The following is a 25,295-nucleotide window of genomic DNA, read 5'->3' as shown; positions in this document are numbered from 1 at the left end:
GTAATACAGTCATACCTCAGGATAAATACACTTCAGGATAAGTATTTTTGGGTTGCGCTCCGTGGCAACCCGGAAGTAACGGAGCACGTTACTTCCGGGTTTTGCTGCTTGCGCATGCGCAGATGGTCAAAATGACATCATGTGCATGCATGGAAGCGGTGAAACGCGACCTGCGCATACACAGACACGCAGTCGTGTCTTACGTTCTGTTCAGGATGCGAACGGGGCTCCAGTACGGATCCCGTTCGCATCCCAAGGTACCACTGTACTTCACACCTGTGACAGAGGATCCAGGAAACATGGGGCTTGGGTGCTAGCAGCTGATATAAGCAGTGAAGGACAAAAGGAAGAGATTGGCAGTGAGAGAGGAAGAGACAGACATTTCTGCTAGCTTCTTTATCAAGAATATGTTCCTTGTGGGATGTAGAGTTTGTGATACTGGTCAGATAATTGCCTGTGATGGGGGGACAGGGAAGAACTGTCCAAATGTGAAGTTGTATGTATATCACCAGAGAATAGTGACATTTACTGGTTCTTCCTGCTAATCCGCTTGAGTTCAGCCATGTAGGTGCCTTTTGCTTTGACACAGGTGTGTTCTTGTTTCCGCAGAGCTAAAAGGCAAAATCTGGAATGTTACTATGGAAGGACAACACAGTCATCCTCATCATCTGGGGGACCAGAACAGCCCGCTCTGCAAAGTGGCAAGCCAGGAATACCAGCATGATGCACAAGTAAGCAGCCGTTTTCTTTCTCTTGGTCCTCTGCTTCAAATATTTGACAACTCTTAAAATCAATAATTAATTTCAAAATGTAGGATGTCATTACAAAATCTATTTGTGGAAAAACAGGGAAGTTCCTGACCAGAATGCTTGAAGCAAGTATTCCTCCCACATCATGCCAGCTAATATTTTTCTTTATGTGACTCTGGAGTCACTGTAGTTGTAGTGGTTAGAATCATAAAACTGGGTCACCCAGTCCAACCGCCTGCAATGCAGGAATCTCAGCTAAAGCATCCAGGACAGGTGGCCTCCCAACCTCTGCTTAAAAGCCTCCAGTGAAGGAGAGGCCACGTCTCCTGAGGAAATCCGTTTCCCTGTGGAACAGCTCTTTTGTCAGAAAACTCTTCTCTGGTGTTTAGTCGGAATCTCCTTTCTTGTAACTTGAAGGCATTGGTTCAAGTCCTGCCCTCCAGAGCAGGAGAAAACAAGCTTGTTGGTCTTGGATTGGGGAAACCCATGTTTAAAATCCCCGTCCAGACACAAAAGGGCTAGTCTCTGTCAGCGTACCTGCCTCACAGGACTGCTGTGATGGACTACTGCCATGCGCTCTACATGGGGCTACCTTTGAATGTGACTCAGAAATTATAACTACAGTCAAACCTCGGTTCCGGAATGCCTCCATTATTGTACATTTTGGCTCCCTAATGTTGAAAACCCAGGAGTAAATGCTCCGGGTTTTCAAGTGTTTTTCGGAACCTGAACATCCAATGCGGCTTCCACTTGAGTGCAAGAAGCTATTGCAACCAATGGGAAGCTGCGCCTCGGTTGTCAAACGTTTTGGAAATCGAACAGTCTTCCAGAACGGATTACGTTTGACAACTGAGGTTTGACTGTAATCCAAAATGCAGCTGCCAGACTTATGACTTGGAGGGGCTGCTGAGACCATATAACACCGGTCCTGAAGGACCTAGATCAGCTCCCTGTACGTTTCTGAGCACAATACAAAGTGTTGGTGCTGACCTTTAAAGCCCTAAACGGCCTCAGCCCAGTAGACCTGAAGGAGCGTCTCCACCCCCATCGTTCAGCGCAGACATTGAGGTCCAGTGCCGAGGGCCTTCTGGCGGTTCCCTCCCTGCAAGAAGTCAAATTACAGGGCACCAGGCAGAGGGCCTTCTCGGTAGTGGTGCCCACCTTGTGGAACCCGCCGGTAGTGGTGCCCACCTTGTGGAACCCGCCGGTAGTGGTGCCCACCTTGTGGAACCCGCCGGTAGTGGTGCCCGCCCTCTCATCTCATCAGATGTCAAGGAAATAAACAACTATCTGACTTTTAGAAGACATCTGAAGGCAGCCCTGTACAGGGATGTCTTTAATGTTTGAGGGGTTTTTTGTGTTTTAATATTTTGTTGGAAGCTGCCCAGAATGATGTTGTTGTAATAAATGTTCGATCTCTCTTTCTGTGGCCATGGCCATGTCACGTTCCTTAAGTGTAGTATTGCATATTGCGTGTAGTCATGCATATTGAAGAGGTCTACTCTGAAGAAGCAATACTAGCTTTTCTTAAGCATTGGGTTGGTGTTGCCCATCAATACTGCAGAATTATGAATCTGGCAAGGCTCTTCCTGGAAAATTGGTAACATTTGGATTGTGAGTCCTGCCATTCATTGCTGAGCTAATTCATTAAGAGAGCAAAAGCGAAGTACAACTATGAGATCTAGAAAAAAAATTGAATTGCTTGTGAACACATGGTGCTCAGTGCTGCGTTGAAATAGCCTGTGTGGAACGCTCCCCCCCTCCCCTACTGCAGTAATTTGTCATATTAAGTCATTTAATAGTAATTGATCTCCTTGAATTAGCCAAGTTACATTTTAAGCAATTAGGGTTAATTACAGTCTCATTTGGCAGGATGGAGCCCATGTAATTATTCCATGAACAAGATTAGGAAGTGTTCTTACGCAGCAGATACATTCATGGCTTCTTAGAGCACATGTTGGAATTTCTAATGACATAGTTAAATGTAATTAGTGGCTAATACTGTCTTCTCCTGTGGGCCTGACAGGATACATCATTGTCAGAAGTGGTCATTTTTAAGTGCATTTTTGGCCACTTCCAGCCTCTGTTAAAGTTGTGTCTATGCTCTTGGACTCAAGACTGGAGATGGAGGAGGGAGACCAGTGAAGATGATTAAGGGTTTGGAAGCTTGTCCTGCAGAGAGGCTTAAAGAACTGGAACTACAAGAGAAAAGACTGAAGGTGGGGATGATGTGGTAGCAGCTCTTGAGTCTCTTGGAGGCTATTATTAAAGAGGATAATGTATTGATCAGAGCTCCTGTTTAAGGTATTGAGAAGCCGCTTTCAATTGGATTTTAAGAAACATACTTGGCTGTACTAAGAATTAGGCAATGGAGCAGATAATCTCCGGAATCTGTGGAATTGCCTTCCATGGATGTTTGACGGACAGTGTCTGATGAGCTCTCTTTTTTTCTTTCAGTTTTTCAGTGAATTTTCTTACTTATTTCTGATCTTGTTCTAGATTTACTGAGCTTCTTGAATACATTTTTGGGCGTATTGATTGCAGTAGTTTACTGCTACATTATTAAATGTGGATCGATTTGTGATTTGATAAAGCTTAGCAGATTTTGGCAGACTGGGTTTCTGACAGTTTGTCTTTGTATTGTTGACTATAATCCTAATACTTTATATTGTAGAGATTAAGAGTGAAATGACAGCTGTTATTGTTAACTGAATCACTACACATTATTGAATTGACGTTAACAGAAGCTGATTTTTATTTTTTTTAGAGAAGGTTGTTGATTGAGAAAATGGAGTTGGTCTGATTGATATGTCAGGTATTTTATGTCATTTGTCTCAATGGGCAGTAAGGAGAGAAGATACCAGAAATAACTGTCCCATTTTTGCTCCTGGAATAATAATAACCGTAACAATAAAACAATAACAATATTAATTTTATTATTATTTATACCCCACCCATCTGGCTGGATTGCCCCAGCTACTCTGGATGGCTCCCAGCACATATAAAAACATAATAAAATATTAAACACTAAAAACTTCTCAATACAGGGCTGCCTTCAGATGTCTTCTAAATGTTGTGTAGTTCTGTATTTCCTTGACATCCGATGGAAGGGTGTTCCAGAGGGAGGAAATAAGAGTCATTTTAACAAACTAGCTCAAGGTGTATACGAATATATCAATTATACAATCGTTGTACTTCAAAATGTGATTGTCTTGGTAGACATTAAAATATTTGAGCACCACTCAGATCACAAAATGGATTTAAGTTATTTTAAAAGATCATCCTTTTCGGGAGACTGTGGAGAGAACTTTTCAAAAAACAAATAGGGTTATTTTATACTCAGCAGAGAGAAAATGTCTTCGGAATAGCCTTCATAAGTATGGGGTTCCTGAAAAGTCAGATGATAATCCTTTTAAATGGCACCACTGTTTATCAGAACAGTTACATAGCCAGAAGCATGGGATGTCTTCCTTATCAGAGGGTATTTTGGTCTCCCAATGACTGGTTTAGGTCAGTGCCAGGTTTAGGTCATCTGTTTTTCATCTTCTGTCCATGTTTTGATTAGATCTTATGACTGGTGATTAAGGATATTTTACTGTAAAATTTTAGCAAAATGGTTAATCAGTGTAGAATAAAACTATTATCTAACCTTCCTCCAGAGATAGAGTTTTCCCACCCTGGGACTGCACACTGAACAGTACACTATAAATTCCTATAACTAAACAAACTATGACCAAGTATGGCTATTTGAAATTATTGGGCTTGCTTACTTTTGTATTTGTATCTTGATTGCATTTGTACTGGATTTCATCCATAACATTCTGATATGCTATAGAACAATAACTTTCTTAAAGTCAAAATTCATAACAACAACAAAAAAGATGGATGAGTTTTGAGAATGCCTAAGGCAGCCTTCTCCAACCTGGTGTCCTCCCCCGTCAGCCCCAACCAGCAGAGCCAGGAGTGCAGGGTAGTGAGAGTTGAAGTCCAACACTATCTGGAGGGCACCAGGTTGGGGAAGGCTGGTTTAGAGAATTCAGGTACTATGCAGTGGTACCTTGGTTCTCAAACTTAATCCGTTCTGGAAGTCCGTTCCAAAACCAAAACATTCCAAAACCAAGGTGCGCTTTCCCATAGAAAGTAATGCAAAACGGATTAATCCGTTCCAAGCTGTTGAAAAACTACCCCTAAAATGCTTCTCCCCACCACCCCAGTCAGCACAATCTTTCGATCTCTCTCTCTCTCTCTCTCTCTCTCTCTCTCTCTCTCTCTCTCTCTCTCTGAAAACGGAAGTGCAACACTAAAAATGGAAGCTCAGGACACGTTCAACTTCAAAAAATATATATTGAGAACTGGAATGCTCACTTCCGGGTTTGTGACGTTCAGGTTCTAAGTTGTTCATGAACTAGGCTGTTTGAGAACCAAGGTACCACCGGACGTAACTTTTGTGATCCATTACAACTCTGGTTTTTGTTCTGAAAGGCAAAACATGCAGGGGAATTTTAACTGTCACATTGTCCACCAAACATACATCACAAGCACATAGACTTCTTGCATTCTAAAGGATTATGCAAAAGTGGGAGCAGTAGTTGTTTTGTGGGCTTTCATATACAGAGTTGGGGAACCACTTTTGGGAAAGGGAATAAAGTTGCAACATTGACAGATAAATTGGTTACGTGTCACAATTTGCTGCATACACGTCCCGGAAGACTTGAAGAGGTGGTTTAGAATCATCCCTTGCTGCTCGTCTGCAGTATTTATATTTAGTGTTATAGTTAACCTTTTCCTTATGACTCACAATAGAACTTTCTATTTAGAAGTTTTCTAATTAGAGTAAGTGAATATATAACTAGAATTGCTGCCAGTTTGTTGTCAGACCCACACCGCATTGGTGTAGGTTGGAATGGAGAGAATTTTCTTAGCTAAAGGTGGCAATAACTCAAAATTCGTTGGCATTTCTAATGGGGGAAATGTTTAAAATCTGCATTTTATTATTCTTGCTGCCTACTAATTTGGTTTGATACTTTTATCAAGCCATTTCTTAGTGCTTGAAGCTAATGCAACAAATTAATTTTAGTTAGTGTTGCCTTAAGTGAGACTTAAATAGAAATGGCTCCTGAAATAATAATAATAGTAATAATAATAATAATAATAATAATAGGTAACGGTAAAGGGATCCCCGACCATTAGGTCCAGTCGCGAACGACTCTGGGGTTGCAGCGCTCATCTTGCTTTACTGGCCGAGAGAGCTTCCAGGTCATGTGGCCAGCATGACTAAGCCGCTTCTGGCGAACCAGAGTAGCGCACGGAAACGCCGTTTACCTTCCCGCCGGAGCGGTACCTATTCATCCACTTGCACTTTGACAAGCTTTCTGCTAGGTAGGCAGGAGCAGGGACCGAGCAACGGGAGCTCACCCCGTTGCGGGGATTCGAACCACCAACCTTCTGATTGACAAGTCTAGCCTCTGTGGCAAACTAAGTTAATGGAATACGCGGAAATGGCTAAATTAACCGGGAGAATTAGAAACCAAGAAGACAATAAATTTAAAAAGGAATGGGGAATGTTTATTGCATATATACAAAAGCAATGCATACAAGTTAATACATTAGCAGGATTCATTATATATCATTTCCCTTTTTTTATAACTTTACATTGCCGCCACATATGGTAAAAAGTGCCCTCCGCTTCTTTACATATGCAAATCTTATTATCTTTTACTTTATACATTTTTGCTAATTTAACCAGAATTAGGTACCATCTGTATAATATTTTCATATAATTCTCTTTAAGTAAAACACAGGCCGTAAATTTCATGTCATTCTTCCATAGTCTTTCCCAATCTACCATTTGAATCCAATGAATTTGATTTTGAGAAGAGTGTTTTCAGCCTTCTTTGCAGATTTTTTTTTTTCAGCTGGAGATGCCGTGGACTAAACCTAGAAACTTTTGCAGGCAAGGCATGCATTCTGCCAGAATTTGCAGTGTTAACATATGTTTATATCTGCTTGTTCTCATATCTATTTGTGTGCTCTCTCTTGTGGAGCAACTGGACTGTCCCTGAGGAGGTTTAATGGTATGATACTTGCTCTATTCATGCTTCCCAATCAGTTGAGAAATATTGTTACGTTCATGGATAGCAGCTGTGGCTTTATTTTGTGCAATTGCATTTTTATTTTTTATTTTTATTTTTTTTAAACTGCAGACCTCATGTTGTGAGCAAAGTTGTTGAGTAGACAACACTCATGGTGCCCAATAAGTGCTTTCTGCCCATACACTTCTCTCCAAGATGAAATGCATTGCAATATTCAGTGTGGTAACACCATGCTCTACATCATGGCTTCACCAATTCCCATGTGGCGTCAGTGCAGATGGTGTAGGCTGGAAGCATGTTATGAGGCTGACAAGGCCGGTCAGGTGCACCTTACAGATGCCTTTAATTGGCTCTGTACTGTGGTGTGTACTGCTCAGGCAGACATTCAGCCTCTTGCCTTAGTTTTAAAAATAGGTATTTCCGCCTTCCCAGTACTGGCACATAAACATATACCACAGTGACACAGTGAAGTATTTTTGCCAACTTTCAATTGTGTACCAACATACAGTTTCCGTATTATTAAGCTGCCCATCTGACTGGTTGCCCCAGCCACTCTGGGCGGCTCCCAACAGGATACTAAAAACACAATAAAACATCAAACATTAAAAACTTCCCGATACAGGGCTGCCTTCAGATGTCTCCTATTAGTTGTGTGGTTCTTTATAAAGTGGTTTAATTCTTTATTTCCTGGGCATCTGATGGGAGAGTGTTGCACAGGGAGAGCCTGCCACTGCTGCCAAGAAGGCCAACTGCCTGGTTCCCTGTAACTCACTTCTCGCAGTGAGGGAACCACCAGAAGGCTCTTGGATCTGGGCCTCCATGTCTGGACTGGACAACAGGTGGAGACATTCCTTCAGGTATACTGAGCCAAGGCTGTTTAGGGCAGAGGTTGGCAACCTAAGGCCCATGGGTCGGTTCCAGCCCATGAACTTCCTGGAACCGGCCCACGGCTGTTCCGTGGATTGGCGTGGAGATTCTGTGGGTTTTTTCCTGCGCTATTTTTTTCCTCGCCGCGGGGACCAACTTCTGGGTCAGAAGAGCGCTGGTAATAGCGTGTGCACATGAGCATGTGCGCTCCACTGTCCAGGAAGTGTGCTGGAAATAGCTTGAGCGCACGCACGGGCATGCACGCTCCTGCCCACTGAGAGGTCTGCCAGGGAGTGGACCAGACCAGCCTCAAAAAACGTTGCCAACCCCTGGTTTAGGGCTTGAAAGGTCCACATCAACACTTTGAATTATGCTCAGAAACGTCCTGGGAGCCAACGTAGATCCTTTATGACTGGTGTTACATGGTTTCGGCGGCCACTCCCAGTCACCAGTCTGGCTGCCGCATTCTGGATTAGTTGTAGTTTCCGGGTAACCTTCAAAGGTAGCCCCATGTAGAGCGCATGGCAGTAGTCTAAGCGAGAGATAGCCAGAGCATGCACCAGTTCAGCGAGACAGTCTGCAGTCAGGAAGGGTCTCAGCCACGTAGCAGATGGAGCTGGTAGACAGCTGCCCTGGACACAGAATTGACCTGCGCCTTCATGGATGACTCCCAGGCTGCACACCTGGTCCTTCAGGGGCACAGTTACCCCATTCAGGACCCGGAGTCCCCCACCCCCACTGCCCACCCCCATCCCCCAGAAACAGTATTTCTGTCTTGTTGGGATTCAACCTCAATCTGTTAACCTCCATGCATCTTCCATCTGCATCCAGACACTCACACAGGACCTTCACCACCTTCACTGGTTCCAGTTTAAATGAGAGGTAGAGCTGGGTATCATCCTCATATTGGTGAACACCCTTTTATTTTTATCAGACTTTTAAGAGTAACTGATATTGGATCAAATGTATGGTGAATTGTAAACTAAATAAATGATGCATTGGGACCTCTTGAAATATGCAGGGAGGTTCAACTTCATAGTAGAAAGGGGGGGGGAAGCATTTTTTTGGCGGGTGGGAATCCCTTCACCATGGGGGTAGCCAGGATTTTTGTTGGGGGGGACAGGAATTTTGTTAGGGGGCAGAACCGATGTTATTGATAAGTTGGTTAAGTATCTCTATGTTTTACTTGATATAGGGGGGCAGCTGCCCCCCTGGCTACACCCATGCCCTTAACTCCTACATGGGTTGATGGAAGGAGGGCAGAAAGACTCCATTGTGCCAAAGAGTGAGCTTCCTCCAAGCCCCCTTCTTCTCTCCCCCCACCTCTGATAGCTTCAGAGACAGAGAGGAGAGGTCTGTCGTCTTCTTCTCTGGCCCACTGGTGGCTTCCAGTGGAGAGTGGAGTTACAGCTCTTTATGCCAGCCGAGGTGTGCTCAGCCAAAACAAGCTACTGCCTCTCATCCCTGCACGGTACCTTCTGTCTGCTGCTAGGTATCCTTTTTTGGCTGCAGGAGAAAATTTAGAAGAGCAGCCCATGACTGTAGACAGTTTGGATGACAAGCAGTGGGTTGATTTTGTGGCCTAGCATTTCTCTTTCTTTTTACCACTCCCACCCCCCATTTAGACTGAAAGCGTGTCTGCTGTGGACACAATATTTTACTAATAACTGTCTAAACATGGCGGGAAAATGGCCTGCTCTAATAAATACGGAAGTTTTGGCATGTTTTGGTCTGACCTGGATATGCTCCTTTTGTTCATGCTATAATTTTACATCCTCTCTTTGGCTCCATTGCTTTAATTAGGTCTGATAGGTTGTGATAGCAAATGCAAATCTAGGTCATTGCATATGTAAATGTGCAGCTGTAGCCTTGGCGGATGCCAGAGTCTATCAGCTGAGGTGTCCAGTCGTTTCCCGGCATTAATGGGGCTTGGCGAGCCGACTTCTGTGGCTGAGCCATATTGCAAAGAGTGAGAACTTGTCTGCAGGAAACTGTGCTGCTCTGTTGCCGTGTTTTGTTTTTTCAGGTGAAGAAGGCAGCAGAGAACTGCTCTTGGCATTCCTTTAATGTACTGATGTGCATGAGAATGTTATCATTACTTATTGCGTATTTCAAGCCTTTTATGCATAATTATGATAACTTGTTGCATCCTCTGTTCACTGGACTATATATTGGAGTGGGTGGTGGGGTTGATAGAATTGCATAGTGCATATAAAGTTCAAGCCAGTAATGTTCTATGTAGAAGTTACTGCTCCCCATGTTTGTTGTCAAAAAAAGCTGTGATGTTTTGAGCTTCATCTGACATACCAGATTCTGGCTTAGCTACACGGGGTGTAGTTATCCCTGCTACCATTCCAGCTTCTAAGCCTGCACCCAGCTTTGAAAGCACAGTTCAGAATCATTGAGCTTTGCAGGACCTTTCCATCTCTGCAGTAGCTCCTATTGCCCAGTTGCTGATTCCTGCCAGCGCTGGAATATCAGGCATCCTTCCTGAAGCCCGCACAACAGTTGAGGCAAGGGCTTTCCAAAGCAGTATTGAATACTGATTGGTTCAGTAAATTCTGCTAAAAATGGTGCATCTTGTGAAGTGGAATGTGGATCTTGTGTCTCCTGCTATACTGCAAAAATGTTACCAAGCCATTGTACCATTTGCTTTGGGGAAACCCTTGTTTTCATAGCAGGAAACACCATGACAAAGTTGGTGCCGTTTACAGTTAAAAGCTCTCAACTCCAAAATCCCTCAAGATATTGAATAGTGAAGGATCTGAATACATTTGAGAGGATGTGGGGCAGTTGTTTTTTCGGGGGGTGGTTTAAAGTATACATTAGTAAAGCATAAGTTTTGTACAGCAGTACAGAGTTCAGTCACCCTGTTTCTTACAGCTTCTGACTAGTTCTTAATCTCTGTTTTTCATACTGAATATGTTGTTGCTTTGCTGTTTTCATTCTTATTTACCATTTTGCTTGTTTTTATTGTTTTACTTTTTTAAAAAAAGTCCTTTGTAAATTGCTCTAGGAGCCATTTTTGGAACTGAAAAGCAAGGTAAACAACAACAACAACATTTCCTGACTTACAGATAAATAAATAAATAGCCACTGAAAGATTCTGTGGAGGCAACGTATGAAACTGTCTTGGTTGGTAGGTTGATCCACCTAGCCCTGGGGTAGCCAAAGTGGCTCCCTCCAGATATTGGACTCGCACTCCTATCAGTCCCAGTGAACATGGCCAATGGTTAGGGAGTTGTAATCCAGTAACTTCTGGAGGGAGCTGTCCTTGATCTAACCCAGCACTGTATACTCTAGCTTTGATTGAGGTTGAATCCTGACAAGACAGAAGTACTGTTTTTGGGGGACAGGAGGCGGGCAGGTGTGGAGGATTCCCTGGTCCTGAATGGGGTAACTGTGCCCCTGAAGGACCAGGTGCGCAGCCTGGGAGTCATTTTGGACTCACAGCTGTCCATGGAGGCACAGGTCAAATCTGTGTCCAGGGCAGCTGTTTACCAGCTCCATCTGGTACGTAGGCTGAGACCCTATCTGCCTGCGGACTGTCTCGCCAGAGTGGTGCATGCTCTGGTTATCTCCCGCTTGGACTACTGCAATGCGCTCTACGTGGGGCTACCTTTGAAGGTGACGCGGAAACTACAACTAATCCAGAATGCGGCAGCTAGACTGGTGACTGGGAGCGGCCGCCGAGACCATATAACACCGGTCTTGAAAGACCTGCATTGGCTCCCAGTACGTTTCCGAGCACAATTCAAAGTGTTGGTGCTGACCTTTAAAGCCCTAAACGGCCTCGGTCCAGTATACCTGAAGGAGCGTCTCCACCCCCATCAGTCTGCCCGGACGCTGAGGTCCAGCGCCGAGGGCCTTCTGGCGGTTCCCTCACTGCGAGAAGCAAAGCTACAGGGAACCAGGCAGAGGGCCTTCTCGGTAGTGGCGCCCGCCCTGTGGAACGCCCTTCCAGCAGATGTCAAAGCGATAAACAACTACCTGACATTCAGGAGACATCTTAAGGCAGCCCTGTTCAGGGAAGTTTTTAACGTGTGACATTTTACTGTATTTTTGGTTTTTATGGAAGCCGCCCAGAGTGGCTGGGGAGGCCCAGCCAGATGGGCGGGGTATAAATAATAAATTATTATTATTATTATTATTATTATAGCTTGCAGCTCTCCCTGGTCTCATACACAAGTCTTTCTAGAGTCTCCTTCCAGTGAGCCCTTTTGCATAGTGGTACCATAGAGCTGACCTGAAACCCTGTTTGCAGAATGCTTTACCATTTGTCTATGGTCCCTCCCAGAAATAATGCCCAAGCCACTCTTACAAGCATATAGCACTATAGCTCACCTTTATAGGCATCTATCTTCCGTTCACAGGTCAGCCTGATATAGGTGGCTCTGAAATACTTTTGCTGGGAGAGGTTTGATCTAGTGGAAGAGTTGCCTTCAGTTGCCTTCTGATTTAGTATAGCATTATGGTAGTAGGAATATATGTTTTCATTTAACCCACTATCCTCTTTTTCTCCTCCTTAAACAGAGGCATCTGACTTCATACCCTTATCGCTGCACCTTAGCAGACTTTCAGATAGAGAAGAAAATTGGACGAGGACAATTCAGTGAAGTCTACAAGGCTACTTGCCTTCTGGACAGAAAACCAGTGGCATTAAAGAAAGTACAGGTGAGCACTGGAGTACCCAAGTAAGACTGGATGAATGTGCCTCTTGGTGGCACAAATGGGCTAGTCGTGAACCTCTTTGCTTCTTGGAACTATTTTTACCTGTGGATGGATCAGACAGCAGCTACTTATAGATATCCATTTGTGGAGTTGGCCATGAACCAGAAGCCTACCCTTGTTTGTTGTATAAAATGTTACAATCTTTAATATTTTTGGCTCCCTTCTACCATATGCCGTAGGCTGGATTTTGATTTTACATGGGCCTATTTTGGGTATCTCTTTAGTATACCCAAGCTACTCTCATATAAAATAGTGAATAGCCCTCTGATTATTAGGATGAATATCTAAGCCTCTTTGCTTTTAATTAGTGCAGAGGAATATGGAAAAGAAGGCAATTTATTTTATCAATAGAAAAGGAGAGTCTAATTGTGTAACCCAAAAAGTCTTAGATCATTATTTGTACTCATTTCCCTGGCACTTTTCAGCGTATTCTTAAGATACACATTTATTTATACAGTATAATGTAATTACTTTGGTTTGTGTGGTTTGTTTGCTTGTTTGTGTTTATTAAGGTCAACAAATTGATGAGAAAACAACAAACTTAATACAGTGGTGCCTCGCAAGACGAAATTAATTCGTTCCGCGAGTTTTTTCGTCTAGCGAATTTTTCGTCTTGCGAAGCACGGTGTCGGAAAAGTTTTGGAAAAGCTTCAAAAATCACCAAAAACCTCAAAAAAGGCTACCACACCGCGTTCTATGAGTTGCTCCTCGAAGTCAAGTTGCAACTGTATTAACGGTGTTAAGAAAAAGGAAACAAACTTGCAATACATTTTCGTCTTGCGAAGCAAGCCCATAGGGAAATTCGTCTTGCGAAGCAGCTCAAAAACCGCAAAACCCTTTCGTCTAGCGAGTTTTTCGTCTTGCGAGGCATTCGTCTTGCGGGGCACCACTGTAATACTTTCTCCAGTTGTATTTATGTGCTAAATGCTGGTGCTTCAGTTTCTGCTTTGTTTGCAGGTCTTTTTCATTCTTAAGAACCCCAAGAAACTAGGGAGCTTCAGAAAGGTCATGGTTGCCCAGGAGATAAGATAATTTAGGGATGATCTAGAATCTTAAACATGTGGGAACGTCCATATTTTTTGCTTGACTTTCAACATGTAACTCTCTTTCCTTTTGAAGATATTTGAAATGATGGATGCCAAGGCTAGACAAGATTGCATTAAAGAAATAGACCTTTTGAAGGTAAGAATTTCTCCAGACCTTTGATGATTATCTGGGAATGGAAAAGATTATTGTTTTCTGGTGTAACTTGAGAAAAGTGGTGTGTGGTTAGAGGCTCTTGAAGCAATCTATGATCTCCCACTATTTATTGTATTTAACTCCTCCTTTTTTGGATGATGTGTGTGTGTGTGTGTGTGTGTGTGTGTGTGTGTGTGTGTGTGTTGCAGAATGGCAATAGAGAGTTATCTTTAAGATTTGTATGCTTTTGATGAAGGGAGCATAATCTTTTTCTTTGGTGCTGAAATGATCCCCTTTCTGTGTCAGTGTAGAGTTGAGGAGATGTGCTTCTTCCATACTTTTCTTTCTTGGAAGAAGGCATGACTCTGTTCTGGCTCTAAACCAGTATTTGGGCTCCATGCAACTTCATTGCTAGATTAGCCATAAGATGAGATTACATCAGAGCTGTTCTGTGTGAGCTGGTAAACGTATAGTGAGGAAAGAGCAAAGAATGCCAAACCAAACAAAGTGAAGATAATCAGTAATGCCTTTGGGTGTTGTAGCGCTCTATACAAAATAAGGCTTGAGTGAAGGTGGAGGCAAAGAGTCTCCCATATGGTACTAGATGTATTCAGAACATTATGTCCACATATGTTAGAATCAAGGAGAAGTGAAATCAAAACCCTCAGAATGACAGGGGAATTGAGATGGTCAATTATCATCCCTACTGTATAAGATGTCCAGAGGCAACTGCAGATCTCCCTGTGCCAAGCTTACCAGGGAGCCAGATGTTAAGTTGTGAATGCTATATTAGCTGGGCTGTGAAGACAAAAATGAGGAAAGATGATACACTGGGATAATTAGCACTTTCTTCTCTGGTTCCCTGTGTATTTTCTGAAGGCATTTTCCTTCCTTCTCTGGCTTCACCTGCGTTCCCTAACACTGTCCTTGTTTGGCCAAGGATCCACTGCACAAAGTGGGAGTTAGGCTGGAACCTGACGCTTCAAGGCATTGCAGAATGATGATTTTTGAACTATGAAAAGAACAAGCACAATGTGTGTCTTATTTTGAGTTAAATAATTTACACCCTACTTTTCCTGCATATATTTCCAAAGCGGTTTAATTCCTACAGCTTCCTATTATTTTTCACTCGGGCATTAGGAAAGCTTGCGGACAGGTGATGGGTGAAGTTGCTGGGATGCTGCCAGGTTTCGCAAGGAAGGAGTCTAAACTGAATTGAGAGAGTGCTTACACAGAGATCTAGGTAGTGCTAGTGGAATTTACCAGAGCAGCGTGCAGATAAATTGGCCCATGACAGTAGTAGTAGTAGTAGTAGTAGTAGTAGTAGTAGTAGTAGTAATAAAAATAAAATATTATTTTAATAAATAAAATAATAAAATTTAATAAATAAATAAAAATAATATTATTTATACCCCGCCCACCTGGCTGGGTTTCCCCAGCCACTCTGGGCGGCTTCCAACAAAATATTAAAATAAAATAGTGCATCAAGCATTAAAAGCTTCCCTAAACAGGGCTGCCTTCAGATGTCTTCTAAAAGTCTGGTAGTTGTTCTTCTCTTTGACATCTGGTGGGAGGGCATTCTACAGGGCGGGTGCCACTACGGAGAAGGCCCTCTGCCTGGTTCCCTGTAACTTGGCTTCTCGCAGTGAGGGAACCGCCAGAAGGCCCTTGGAGCTGGACCTCAATGTCTGGGCTGAACAATGGGGGTGGAGACGCTCCTTCAGGTATACTGGACCGATGCTGTTTAGGGCTTTAAAGCTCAGCACCAACACTTTGAATTATGCTTGGAAACATCCTGGGAGCCAATGTAGGTCTTTCAAGACTGGTGTTATGTGGTCTCGGCAGCCGCTCCCAATCACCAGTCTGGCTGCCACATTCTAGGTTATAGTTTCCGGGTGCCCTTCAAAGGTAGCCCCATGTAGCACGCACTGCAGTAGTCCAAGCGGGAGATAACTAGAGCATGCACCATTGGTGAGACAGTGGGTGGGCAGGTAGTGTCTCAACTTGCGTACTAGATGGAGCTGGTAGACAGCTGCCCTGGACACAGAATTGACCTGCGCCTCCATGGACAGCTGTGAGTCCAGAATGACTCCCAGGCTGCGCACCTGGTCCTTCAGGGGCACAGTTACCCCATTCAGGACCAGTAGTGAATGGAATGGAATAGACCCAGCATAGTTGGAGGCACATGGGAATCAGAGGGATTTAGGTTGTGAGAAGGAGGCAGGCAATCTCTGCGCACTGGCATCTGTAGAAACAGTGTGCTGTGGAGTTGTATGGGAAAGGCAGCTAGTTCTTGTTGTGTAGGACCGATGTGATGACTTGTCATTATCCTGGCTCATCATTTCTTGAGCTTGGAATTGAGAGGTCAGCTTGGCCTGAGGAAGGCATTTCTGGTGGATGGAAGTTGCTGTGCTAGGAAGACACCCACGATCTGCAGCATCCCAAGACTCCTGGTACCAAATTTGATCATTTTTCTTTTCTAGAATCCGTGACAAGGACTTGGTTTGTGGTACTTGCCTTGCAGGACACTGGCGGATTTGCAGCTGTCCACAAACTCGTTTTACTGCGTAATACACTTTGTTGGAAAGCATTGTGAAAAATTACAGAGAGCAGTCACTGCTGGTCAAACACTTGCATGCATGCTGCTCAAAGCATGGTAGAAAGTCAGTTTGATAAATAATATTGTGTTGCAAAGGCATGAGGGATCTATTAGTAGTTGTTGCCTATTGGGCATTCCTTTCAAATGTATCCAAGTTTTTGACTGAAAGTTCCAACCAAATCTGACAGATTTTGCCCAAGATGTATATAATTCAGCTCTGAAGAGATGAACATACCACAGCAAAGATCTAAATGTCAACTTGAGATGCAGTTTTTAATGACATGATGCAGGTCAGCGTTTTTTGATAATTTGGTTCAGGTGCCAGATTTTCCCCACAGAGTCTAGGATTGCAGAGTTGTTCAAGGATTTGTTTAGAGGCAAGGGGACTGCTTCAGTCTGTCTGTCAGCGTCAGCAATTGGAATGCGCTTTGATCGGTCCTGCACAGCTAATAACATGTCAAATAAATATCTGCAACTCATTTCTTGTTAATTGATGGCTCCCTGGACAATTGCTCTTACAAATATATGCAGACTGAAGGCTGTTTTGCTATGCTGTACAAAAGCAGAGGTAGGGATAAGGTATACTTATGCAAAAATTTCATACTTGTACAGTTTATCCAAGAGAAAACAAGTTAGCTTATGTTCTGCAGTCTTTGGGATGTATTGCAGGGTTGCTCTATGGAAACAAGTAAAGTTCTACCATTAACTCCCAACTACTCTCTGCCATGAGACACAGAACACACACACACACACCACTGTCCCCTGCATAGCTTTGAAGTGTGCTATGAAACTTCAGTTTTTCATCTGTACAATTAAGCAAATTAGGTATTATTTGGTTTGCTTTATTTGCTGTTGTTTCAGGAAATGTCTCTCTCTTCGAATACAGGCCCCATCAGATAGAGATAGGCTTACAAGAAGAGCAATCATATTTATGAATGCTACTTGTAGTAATATATAAAGTTGCATCTTTTGTCACAAATGAAGAAACATATTTTTCAGTTGTTTAAAAGGAAATATACAATTTTAAGTGTTCAGTCATTACAATAGATAGAGCCATTCTGATATAATCTAAACATATTAGTCAGAAAAGGTGAAGACCTCCTCCTCTCAGTGAAGTAGTAAGCCTGTGGTTCATGTCTGGGGTATTTGGGCGTGTGGGTGGTTCAGAGAGGTGTACATGAATCTGTTTTGGTCTGTAAGCTTGCCTTGTAGCCGCCTCTCCTTCTGGGAATGTTATCCCTGCAAGGCTCTTCATTCTGTGTCCCTGGATTCCACCTCTTCACGCACCAAACCTGTATTTACATTTTCTATGCATTGTACTTAGAACAAGATTGTCATTTACAGAACAGAAGAAGCAAGGGCTGCTTAAATTATTGTGTTACAACATTTTGTTTCTTAATTGGAGACAGGGGAGAAGAAATTTAGATAGCTCAGTTGGTAGAGCATGAGATTCTTAACCTCAGGGTTGTGGGTTCAAGCCCCACCCTGGGCAAAGTATTCCTGCATTGCAGGGGGTGGACTAGATGACCCTTGGGGTCCCTCCCTTCCAACTCTACAATATTCTATGATTCCGTTAAATAATAACCAGTTTTAAATTTTGCATTAAACTTCTATGCTTACTACATTAATCGAGGAAACCTTAGTCATTGGGAATTAGTCCTAGAAAAAGTCGTGGCTGCGGGGGTGGGGGAAATGAGGAGCACTTTCTAAACAGCAAGGAGAGTAAAAGCAGCTCGTAATGTGGCTCTGAACATCAGCTGGCCTGCCAGCATCACTCTGTCCCGTTAGCGGCCACTTGCATTTTTGCATGCCTGCCGCTGACAGCGTTGCTCTGCATATACATCAGGCATTTGCTTCCATCAAACTTTTCAGCAGCATTTACAAAATGAGAGGATAGCAGTCGTCTGAGCCAGAGTGTTTATGTGCATTAGAGGATGAAGCTGGAGTGAAGGTTCTGCAGGTTTTTCCCCCCCATGTCAAAAGGCAGAAATTTCAAACAACCCTATTAGTATACAAATGCACTCGCTGGCATTGTTTCTTGTGGGTGCAGGAACTCCAGATAAATGTGGTACTTGGAAAGAACATGAGTCTGAGCGGGGAGCTCTGGAGGCAGAGTTTGGTCCTGAATGCCTGGGTGGGAAAGCTGCATTTAATGAAGCACACAATAGCGGGAGACATAATAAGGAGCTGGCCAGAATTGTGACTGGAAAGGAAGGCACTTGGGTGCATAAGACAGCACTGTTCTTGGTAAAATTGTAGTTTCATAGCTGCTCAAGTGTTCTTGGTAAAATTGTAGTTTCATAGCTGCTCAGTGAGGATTTATTTTAGTCCTTCATTTTCTGGGCAGTATCCGAAAGGTCAGAACTAGCCTTTTTGGTTGGATTTAATATTGTGATACTGCTTTTTAACAAGCAGGTTCATAAAAGTTAACAGCAAAAATAACAACAAATAGGAATTCAAAGCTAAAACCAATTTCCATTAAAAAAATTTAACAGGATATACCTAGCAATGTTAATGTAATATCAGTCAACAGTATATAAATATTAACAGATTTATTTATCTGTTTTAGAAAAGGCAAATAATATACCAATCAACATAATCATTTCCAATTGTTTATGCAACTGATTCTCCAATTCCTCTGTGGTAGCTGTTTGACTGGGGCACATGAAATAGGCATTGCGAGGTCTTCATACGCCCACAAAACCTCCTTGTTTGCCATGTCCACATTAAGCCTACAAGATGTAGGTGAGAAATGTTTTTTGGTGTTCATTTTATTCCAAATTGATCATATTCTGGAGATGATTGTTCCTCATTTTTAGTATGAGTGTGATGCTACACTTATTTTTTTAATAAGGATTACTAGCTTTTTGTAGTGAAGGACACTCAAGACAACATACAGAAACAAAAACCGTATCAAGGTACAATTATTATTATTATTATTATTATTTAATTATTTTTTCATATTTTCAAAAAGAAAACATACTTTTTTTAAAACACACACATACATATACACACAGACATATACACTTATTTTCACAAAACCATATTCATGTCAATACAGTGGTGCCCCGCAAGACGAAATTAATTCGTTCCGCAAGTTTTGTCGTCTAGCGAATTTTTTGTCTTGCGAATCACGAAATCCCATAGGAATGCATTGAAAATCAATTAATGCGTTCCTATGGTCAAAAAAAGTCGAAGCAAAGCCAAATTTGGTACAACAACAGTTTATTAACTGCTCTTTAAAGTCACACATACTGTAAAGAGCAGTTCAAAAATTGAAGGGAAAATAAATTAACTTTATAAACAAAACATGTCTTTATTTTTAGACAAAGGAAACAAAGTCGCGAGACGTTTTCGTCTTGCGAAACAAGCCCATAGGGAAATTCGTCTTGTGAGGCAAATCGAAAACGGAAAAACCTTTCGTCTAGCGAGTTTTTTGTCTTGCGAGGCATTCGTCTTGCGAGGTACCACTGTACCTTTATGGGTCCTGAAGTCCTGAACCCCAGGACTTCTTCCCACCCCTCTCCTGGCTTCCACAATTCTTCCACTTTTAACTGCCTCTACTTACTTTATCTAACTTTGTTATATACCATTTTTATCCTTTGTTAATATAAATTAACATTATGTTAATTTAAGCGTTATGTGAATCCTGCTAATGTTTTTAAACTCTTACAGTGTTCTTTAATGTATTCAATAAAGTTGTACCATTCTCTACTGAGGTAATTTGTATGTTATGTCCCACATCTTTTGCCCAATGAATCTTTACAGATTTTACTTCCTCATCTTTTGTTTTCTACTCCAGCCCCAATTTATACATTTTTGGCAGAAATTTTTCATTATTTTCCCACAGTTCTGTCTGCAATCTTGAAAATTCTTTACCAAAACCAGCTCCTTTATCCGGCCTAAAATGTCATTTAATTGATGATATTGGAGCCAATCAGTTAACAAGTATCTTATATCTTCAAATTTTTTTTTACATTCAGTTGATTTTCTTCCTCCTCAATTAACAATTCTCTATATGTTGCCCAAACCTTTTCCATATTAGTTATTTTTACTGACAGCGCTTCTAATGGTGATAGCCACCATGGGGTTTTGTTCTCTAATAGGTTCTTGTATTTTTCTCATACAGCATAAATTGACTTTCTGATAATATGGTTTAAAAATCCCTCATGGATTTCCCCCTAACTTTGAGGGAGTTGGTGACACTGAGAAGTCCCCCATCAGACTCTTGCCTTCCCTGCTTCATGGCTGCCTGTGAGCCATTATGACACCCTGGTGTTCTCTACATTCATATAGTGATTGTCCTTCTACTCTGTCTATTTGCAGCAACTGAACCACCCCAACATAATCAAGTATTTGGATTCATTTATTGAGGACAATGAACTTAACATTGTATTGGAACTGGCAGATGCAGGTGACCTCTCCCAGATGATTAAGGTAAGGAGAAGCCTTATTCTTGAGGCTACACAATTACTTTGCTAAAGCAAACTTTCAAGATTGGAATCAAGGGTACATGGGGAAATGGAGCACTTAAAAGTCAGCGCAGGGTGGTGCATTTGTCATGTAAGAAACTAGAAAAACCTTCTCAATTTCTGTTACTGACTTCTAGCTGGAAGCAGCTAGAGGGCGGAGCAGCCAACTGCCCTTTTCCCAGCCTTGGATCAGAGGTGTAACTTGCTATGGTCTTAATAATTTGGGCCAGTGCTAGTGAATTAATTTATAAAGTATTAAAAATCACAAGCTCTCTAAGTTTCATACATCATAAAAAGCTATAATTCACAGAACAATTAAATATACATAAAATAATTACCAAAACACAGATAAGAATCAGTGAAATGTTTAACAATGAATATAGGTAACTAATTTGTACGCCTGGGTAAAAAAGGTAGAAGGTAAAGGACTTCTGGACGCTTAAGTCCAATCAAAGGCGACTATGGGGTTCAGCGCTCACCTCGCTTGTCAGGCCGAGGGAACCGGCATTTGTCCACAGACAGCTTTCCAGGTCATGTGGCCAGCAGGACTAAACTGCTTCTGGCGCAGCGGGACCCTGTGATGGAAGCCAGAGCACACGGAAACACTGTTTACCTTCCTGCCTGAGATAAAAAAGGTGACCAGCAGGTTTCTGAAATGTTACAGCAAAAGTGTCTGCCTCCTGTCTATTGGCAGAGAGTTCTAAGGCACAGGCGCTGCCATGTCAAAATATTGGCTCCTTACAAATGAATGAAGATTAAGTGGCACTTAGAAGAGGGCAAGTTCTGCAGGTTGAAACAGTCAAATAAGCAAATATGGGGCAAGGTGCTTTCTCAAGCAAAACTGGTTCTGAGCACCATGGGCTTTATATAGCCATAGTAAAACCTTGGACTTGGCCTAGTAACAAATTGGCAGCCATTAAACTGTGAAAGGCAATTACCCTCTTTGACCACGTAACTTTTTCTGTACTGATATTCAGTTGATAGGCACTTCTAATTCTTAGGCAGCTACTGAAAGCTTTCCCAACGGCTCTTGACCTTCTTTGCTTTAAGGCCTGAGACTTGCCGGGGGGGGGGGTCTTTCCCTGTGCTGTTCTCAGGAATCCTTGTTTGGTGGAACCTGCTTCAGCTCAGCTGTTGTCACCTGGTTTTCAATCGTTTCTTACATGTTAATCTGGAGACAGGCATTCCCTGTGAGAACAGATGTAGCCGCTCATATTTCCCCCCGTTTTGCCGCCACTGATCTGAGATTATCATAAATGATCGTTTTAGAAAGCTCACCACATGCCAAGAAAACCCCAGCTTATATTGAATGAATGAATCTTAATTTGCATTAGCCATAGCAATAAAACAACAATACGATATACAAAGAATAGAAGTAAAAAGTCAATTATATAAAATACATTTTAGGGTTTTGAATCAATAGTCAAATAGTGGATCTTATTCTGATTGCCCCAGCTAAAAGCCTTGCCACCTTTGCTGTCACCTGCTCATCTTGATCTGCCAAGAGAAAGGGCAGTGTGGCTGTGGCTAGGCGACCTGGAATGGACAATAAAAGAGGGGTGATAACCTCATTCCTCAAGTCTTTATAAAGAGTGCAAGCCAGAAGGGCATGCACCACCGATTCAGTACTGCCAGCTCCACAGGGATGCCATCTCCACAGTACTGCCATTTCCACGTAAGCGTTTTTCATGTGGAATCTGTTGGAATCATCCCTTCAGTACAGCCAAGGGCAAGACATTCAATCTTGCGAGAGTAAAAGCACGTCTATATTTTAGAATTGCTAGGTTATGCAGATAGGGTGCCAGAGAGTCAAAATGGGATGGTGGAAAATAATCATACCGTGGGCAAAATTTCCTTATTGTGGCCAAGTTCTGATGCTCAGTATCATTTAGGCGCTGACAAGTTAGACTGTTTGCTTTACTAAAACCCAAAGTGAGTAGCTGTTGTGGTGATAACCCGCAAGAGTGAAGTTTTTGATAGACAATTTTAGTCCAGGGGCTCTTGTGACAATCTTACAGCACTAGGGATATTAGACTGGGGGGATTTGAGTTTGGGCAAAGCCAATAGTTAAGTGTCCTATGCCAGATCCATAATTCTACCGAGGGAAGAGTAGCCTCTAGCTGCAATGAGGAGTTTGGGACACAGGGTGGTACAGGGAAAATTTGCCTTAAGAACTTTGATTGGACAGCTTCCGTAGATCCAAGGGAAGTGCCTGTCCAAATCTGAGCCTCATACAATAACTGTGCTAGGGGTTTAGCTTGGAACACTTTCAGAACCGATGGCATATGTTTACCACCTTTTGTGTAGAAGAAGCATGTCAGAATTTTGGTGCTTTCGGATGCTTTTTCTTTTGCAAATTTCTGGTGTGCTCCCCATGACTCTGTGGACTGGGAAATAAGGCCAAGATATTTGAAAACTTTGACCTGTTCAATTAGCTGGTTGTCCTTGCGCCATCTATAGTTTCTTGAGAAAACCATGGCTTTGGTTGTCTTGTAATTCACGGTCAGCTATTCTCTCTGGCAGTATCCTGAAAATGTTCTCCTGGGTCTTTTTAGGCCTACTTTTGTTTGGGATAGAAGAACCACATCATCTGCATATAATCGAATTAAGATGGGTTTTGTGGCCAATTTGGGGGCATGATACAGCTTTCAAATTGATGAAGGCTGCGTAAAGCACACCATGTTGTTTCTTAGCATACTTGTCTCTGAGATGTGCTAGGACGAAGCAATGATCTAGGGTGGATCTGCCTTGCCTAAATCCCGCTTGCTCTTCAGCAATAATAACCTCATCATCTATCCTGATGCATAGTTTGTTATAGAGGGCCTTTCCAGCTTATATTTTTATAACCACGCTTGGGCAAAGCCAGGTCAGTTCCACTAATATAATAATAATAATAATAATAATAATAATAATAATAATAATGATGATGATGATGTGCGGTAACCGTATGGGATGCTGCACATGCACAGTCTGTACAGGATGCCACACATGCACACTCCGTACAGGCTGCTGTTTGCACATGGCAGCCGTATAGGCTGCCACTTGTATGGCGTCCGTATGGGCTGTCACTTGCACAACGACTGTACAGGTTGCTGCGCCAGTGGCATCCCGTACAGACTGCGCATGTGTGGCATCCCATATGGAGTGAGCATGTGCACCAGCCCATACAGTTGCTGTGCAAGAGGAAGCCTGTATGGAAGTCTATATGGACGGTGCACAAGAGCGGCAGCCCATATGGACACCACGCGAACTGTGCCCGTATGGGCTGCGCGCGCATTCAGCCGATCTACCGCTGGGGGAGGCAGGGGCCATCTTATCAACCAGCAAAGAGTGGCATCTGGGGTGGCCCATCCCCTCTGCCCCCCACTTCATTAACCCCTGGGCGCCCTCCTGTCGTTCCTGTTGTTAATAATAATAATAATAATAATTTATTATTTATACCCTGCCTATCCGGCTGGGCTTCCCCAGCCACTCTGGGCAGCTCCCAACAAAATATTAAAATACAGTAATGCATCAAACATGAAAAGCTTCCCTAAACAGGGCTGCCTTCAGATGTCTTCTAAAAGTCTGGTAGTTGTTTGCTTTGACATCTGGTGGGAGGGCCTTCTACAGGGTGGGTGCCACTACCGAGAAGGCCCTCTGCCTGGTTCCCTGTAACTTGGCTTCTCGCAGGGAGGGAACTGCCAGAAGGCCCTCGGCGCTGGACCTCAGTGTCTGGGCAAAATGATGGGGGGCAAAATGATACTCCCTCAGGTATCCTGGACCAAGGTCGTTTAGGGCTTTCAAGGTCAACACCGATACTTTGAATTCTGCTCGGAAATGTACTGGGGGCCAATATAGGTCTTTCAAGACTGGTGTTATGTGGTTTCGGCGGCCACTCCCAGTCACCAGTCTAGCTGCTTCATTCTGGATTAGTTGTAGTTTCCGCATCATCTTCAAAGGTAGCCCCACATAGAGCGCATTGCAATAGTCCAAGCGGGAGATAACTAGAGCATGCACCACTCTGGCAAGACAGTCTGAGGGCAGGTAGGGTCTCAGCCATTCATCAAGGGTGTAAGACCAGGCTCTTAGATACCACTTGGGTTTAGAATGTCTGATTCTGTGAGAATTTATAGAGAATTTCTCAAGGCTCTGATCCGAGTGAGGCATGTATTGATTATTTTGCTGTTCTGCTGGTCTTCCCTGCAGACTTAAGAGCCCTGCCCTTGCAGTGCAGTACAACATCTCTGTTTTGAGTTGGCTTTCGGTGACCCGAGCAAGTCCCACAATGTTTTCTTCATATAATCCGTTCCAAGATTCTGAGACGATGTGATCTAAAAGAACTCTTGGTGTGGCCAAGTCAGCGCTTTGCATGGAAGCATTCTCTTTTCTTTGGGGCAGTGCTGTGTTTACTGTCAGGAGTTCAGCCTACACTTGAGTAGGACCCTGGCAAAAACACATGCCCGACTAACATATTCCCTCCCTCCTGGCCGATCGTTCGGGAGCTTCAAAAGCTTTCTTCTGTCCGAACATCACAGTGACCGATGCCAACAGCCACTGGCACACTTAGGGATCCGCAGAGTTTGCACAACTTGCGTGACAGACCTCAGCAACTCAGTATTTTGGC

The 25,295-nt window shown here is 43.0% G+C and overlaps 1 protein-coding gene across 3 annotated transcripts in view; it reads left to right on the top strand.

The window, feature by feature from the left end:
- NEK6 (NIMA related kinase 6) overlaps nt 1-25,295 on the top strand; it is a 96,188-nt gene that overhangs the window by 36,629 nt on the left and 34,264 nt on the right. For 2 of the 3 annotated variants that reach the window (XM_081179833.1, XM_081179832.1), the window contains exons 2-5: nt 610-731; nt 12,242-12,382; nt 13,559-13,621; nt 20,544-20,654. In XM_081179833.1, coding sequence (XP_081035959.1) covers nt 639-731; nt 12,242-12,382; nt 13,559-13,621; nt 20,544-20,654 — 408 coding nt within the window. In that variant the 5' untranslated portion in view covers nt 610-638. Of the gene's footprint in view, nt 1-609; nt 732-2,824; nt 2,969-12,241; nt 12,383-13,558; nt 13,622-20,543; nt 20,655-25,295 lie in introns of those variants that run through there. The other variant, XM_081179834.1, reaches the window with a different exon arrangement.

This window comes from Podarcis bocagei (assembly GCF_964188305.1).
Source record: "Podarcis bocagei genome assembly, chromosome: Z".
Lineage (NCBI taxonomy): Eukaryota > Metazoa > Chordata > Lepidosauria > Squamata > Lacertidae > Podarcis > Podarcis bocagei.
Note: the sequence above shows the minus strand (reverse complement) of the source record. Positions and strands in the feature narration are given on the sequence as shown.